Consider the following 3,129-nt stretch of genomic DNA (forward strand, 5'->3'; position numbering starts at 1 on the left):
GGGGGGGAGAGAATTTCATTGATCTATACATGTCTTTTGTGTATGTAAGCCTATACATACATGTATGTGTAATCTTGCTGACGAAGACCATGTAAAAGGAGGTTTTTGTCGTCAAAATTTTTACTTTCAAGGTCACTTCTGAACTTTCAGGCTCAATGGTTTTCTTTTTGACAACCCGCTAGGTGATGATGAAAACTTCAGACACACAAGTTTGTGTTTCATTTGTTTACTTGTTAAGACTCAGAAGGGAAAATGAACATTCCCAAGTAAAAAAAAACAAACAAACTCCCGTTCGTTAATATTCAGTCCATATGACATTATGAGAAATGGCACATAAAGCACATCTACAGTGACATAATGAGCTCGTCATAAACCTACAACTACTGTCCAGCTGGAGAGACAATAGCCTGGTCCAGTTATTACCGTAGCACACCGCGGGACAGTGGAAGCCTGAACACAGACGTACCGTCTGTCCAGCAACAGGACAATCAACAGTTAAAAGATTCAAGGTCCAGATTCTTCATTTCACATTAAAACGTCTTCACTCATTAAAATCAGCTGTTCTGTCATTATTACAGCTGAGAACAAGACATGTCTGTCCAACAGTATTACTCAGATGAGATAGTGTGTCCAAACATTCTGACTTGGACTGTATCATTAGACATCTTCTATCTGACAGAAGGCAGGAGAAGTCTTTTAAACCTTGTTTTCCTTACAAAATATTTACATTAATGCATTATTAGAACCTTAAACAGATTTAAAAAATCTATTAAACATCTGTGGTAACACATTCCAACATGAACTGGATTCAACATCCAAATCTGACATTCCTTAAAAGTGATGGTACCCCCCCCGCCCCCTCCTTAGTGCCGGCGCTAATGGAACCAAGGGTGTATCTGGTAAATTATCTCGCTAATAATGCCCAAAATGATACCACCTTATTTAATCATTAATGTATCCGTTTTCGGTGTTATGTACTTTGGAGACGTCCCTGACCACTTGTCTAACTGCCGTTAGCAGCAGAAACCAGAAGCCAGCAGGCAAGTGGTATTTAAATTAACTCCTGGTGTACTTACAAACTTCCCAATCCTTGGTTTTATGAGTACATAACATATATTTGTACTACTGTAGAAGTTTGGTATCATTTGGGGCATTATTAGTGGGGTAATTCACCAGATACACCCTTGGTTCCATTAGCGCCGGGACTAAGCTAACCAGCTAATAACGCTAACTCACCCAATGTTTGATCTAAGTGGGTGTGGGGGGGTATTTGGCTTGAGGTTGTGGTGCAAAGGACCCTAGGGAGTAGTGACTCTGAACCATCACTTTAACACTACATTTGCTCTGAAGCTCGCATGTTCAGTACTTTTAAAACGACTTGGCCGGGTGTGTGACTTCAGTACCTTAATACCGGCAAACACTAAAAAAAAATTAATAAAAAAACAAACATCTGTAGCAGCAAGAAACGCTGGAACCTGGCTCCATCACCGCACAGCGGGCTGGACGTGGAGGTGTGGCGCCGACAGTCGGACCCTCAGGCGACACCTGGTGTTCCACATGGAGCGGTCGGCGGGCCTGGCGGCGGGCGTGGGCCGGGCGGTGCTGGAGAACGGCAGCGTGTTGATGCCGACGAGGGGCAGCTCCTTCTTCAGAGAGGACAGGTGGCTGCCGTTCACGATGCCGAACACGTCGAGCAGGCGCAGCGTCGGGAACGTCTTACCCAGGTCACTGGAAGCAGACACGACACGAGTTAGGGCTCCGACTAATAAACTCAGCCGCTCTACAGTCACGGAAGAAGGGATGAATCATTTCAGGTTTAAAAAAAAAAAAAAAAATTCTGCCAGATATTGCGATTACAACTAGATATACGGCTAAATAAAAATATAGAATAAATAAAAAATTAAACTAATATTCACTGTGTATCAGAGATACTTTATTGATCCCCAAAGGGAAACTCTGTGTTGCAGTTGCAAAAATAGTAGAAATATCAGAGTAGAACTATAAATAAAGAAATAAGGTGTGCGGATATGTACGGTATTGACATAGTTAAAGGAATGTTATCATACAGTATTTACATAGTTCACATAATTAAGGAATTGCAATGGAGAAAAGTAATATAATAATAGCTAAAACATAATGAGACACCATCCAAACTGCTCTGTATTCTTATAAGAACATAGATATGAATTTCCAGCAATAAGTGAACTCTTTGGACAAGCATGGAACATTCAAACAGAACATTTATCAAAAGCTAAAGTTATAATGTAAAAAAAAATGGCAATAAAAAAAAAATATATGAAATGTCTGATACGCCTCAGTTCAATAGCAGCATCTACATATGGAACTTCTACAATCATGTTAGATAAAGTCATAAAAAATAACTGAAAAAAGAAAAAAGAAAAAAAATCATCAATGAAAATAGGTCATTTCTGTTAACAATCCAGCATTTATCTTATATATATATAAAAAAAAAAAGGTAAATATAATAATAAAAAGATGAATAAAACATGAGACAAACATTCATCTTAATACCACACAGTCGATTAATCTCGTTCTCCATGATTAGCTGATCATATTCTTTCACGTATCGATGTGAAAAGGGTTAACCGCTGCGGCCTACGCCGGAGCACGGCCCGTGGCGGGGGACTCACGTGAGAGCGGCGAGGTGGATGTGGTAGCAGCGACTCAGGGAGAGATGCACCAGGCCCGTCAGGTGTTTGAGGACGGGGAAGCAGTCGGCCATCAGCAGGGTGCTGTCGCTGTAACAGAGGAACCGGCGCCCGGCAGACACCAGTCTGAGCATTATTCGTGTGAGTTGTGTGTCAGAAGTGCACGGCGGTTCACGGAGCTTTCCCTCTGAAAACAGCTACCGGTGTTTGGAACAGTGCGAATGAGGAAGGGCATGCACGTAGCGTGGTCATAACGGCACTGTGTGCAGATCCCTAGCGTGCTAAATTTAACTTTGTTGTAGTACTGACAGTACTACTTGTACCTCAATCTTTGGCAAAGTGACAAACGAAAGCCGCGACGTGAACTCTGCACCCACACAGGTCCCATAAAAATATGACCCCAACAGTTTATTGTAGGGTCAGATACAGCTATAGCGCTGTGCTGAGGAAGTTTATGTAC

The 3,129-nt window shown here is 41.7% G+C and overlaps 1 protein-coding gene across 2 annotated transcripts in view; it reads right to left on the bottom strand.

The window, feature by feature from the left end:
* Positions 1-215: 215 nt before the first annotated feature.
* The window catches only part of skp2 (S-phase kinase-associated protein 2, E3 ubiquitin protein ligase), a 9,538-nt gene continuing 6,624 nt past the window's right edge, over positions 216-3,129 (bottom strand). For both annotated transcript variants that reach the window (XM_032539252.1, XM_032539251.1), the window contains exons 9-10: positions 2,652-2,759; positions 216-1,728 (exon numbers count right to left, since the gene is read on the bottom strand). In XM_032539252.1, the coding sequence (XP_032395143.1) occupies positions 1,485-1,728; positions 2,652-2,759 (352 nt within the window). In that variant the 3' untranslated portion in view covers positions 216-1,484. The remainder of the gene's footprint in view (positions 1,729-2,651; positions 2,760-3,129) is intronic.

This window comes from Etheostoma spectabile, chromosome 16, assembly GCF_008692095.1.
Source record: "Etheostoma spectabile isolate EspeVRDwgs_2016 chromosome 16, UIUC_Espe_1.0, whole genome shotgun sequence".
Taxonomy (NCBI): Eukaryota; Metazoa; Chordata; class Actinopteri; order Perciformes; family Percidae; genus Etheostoma; species Etheostoma spectabile.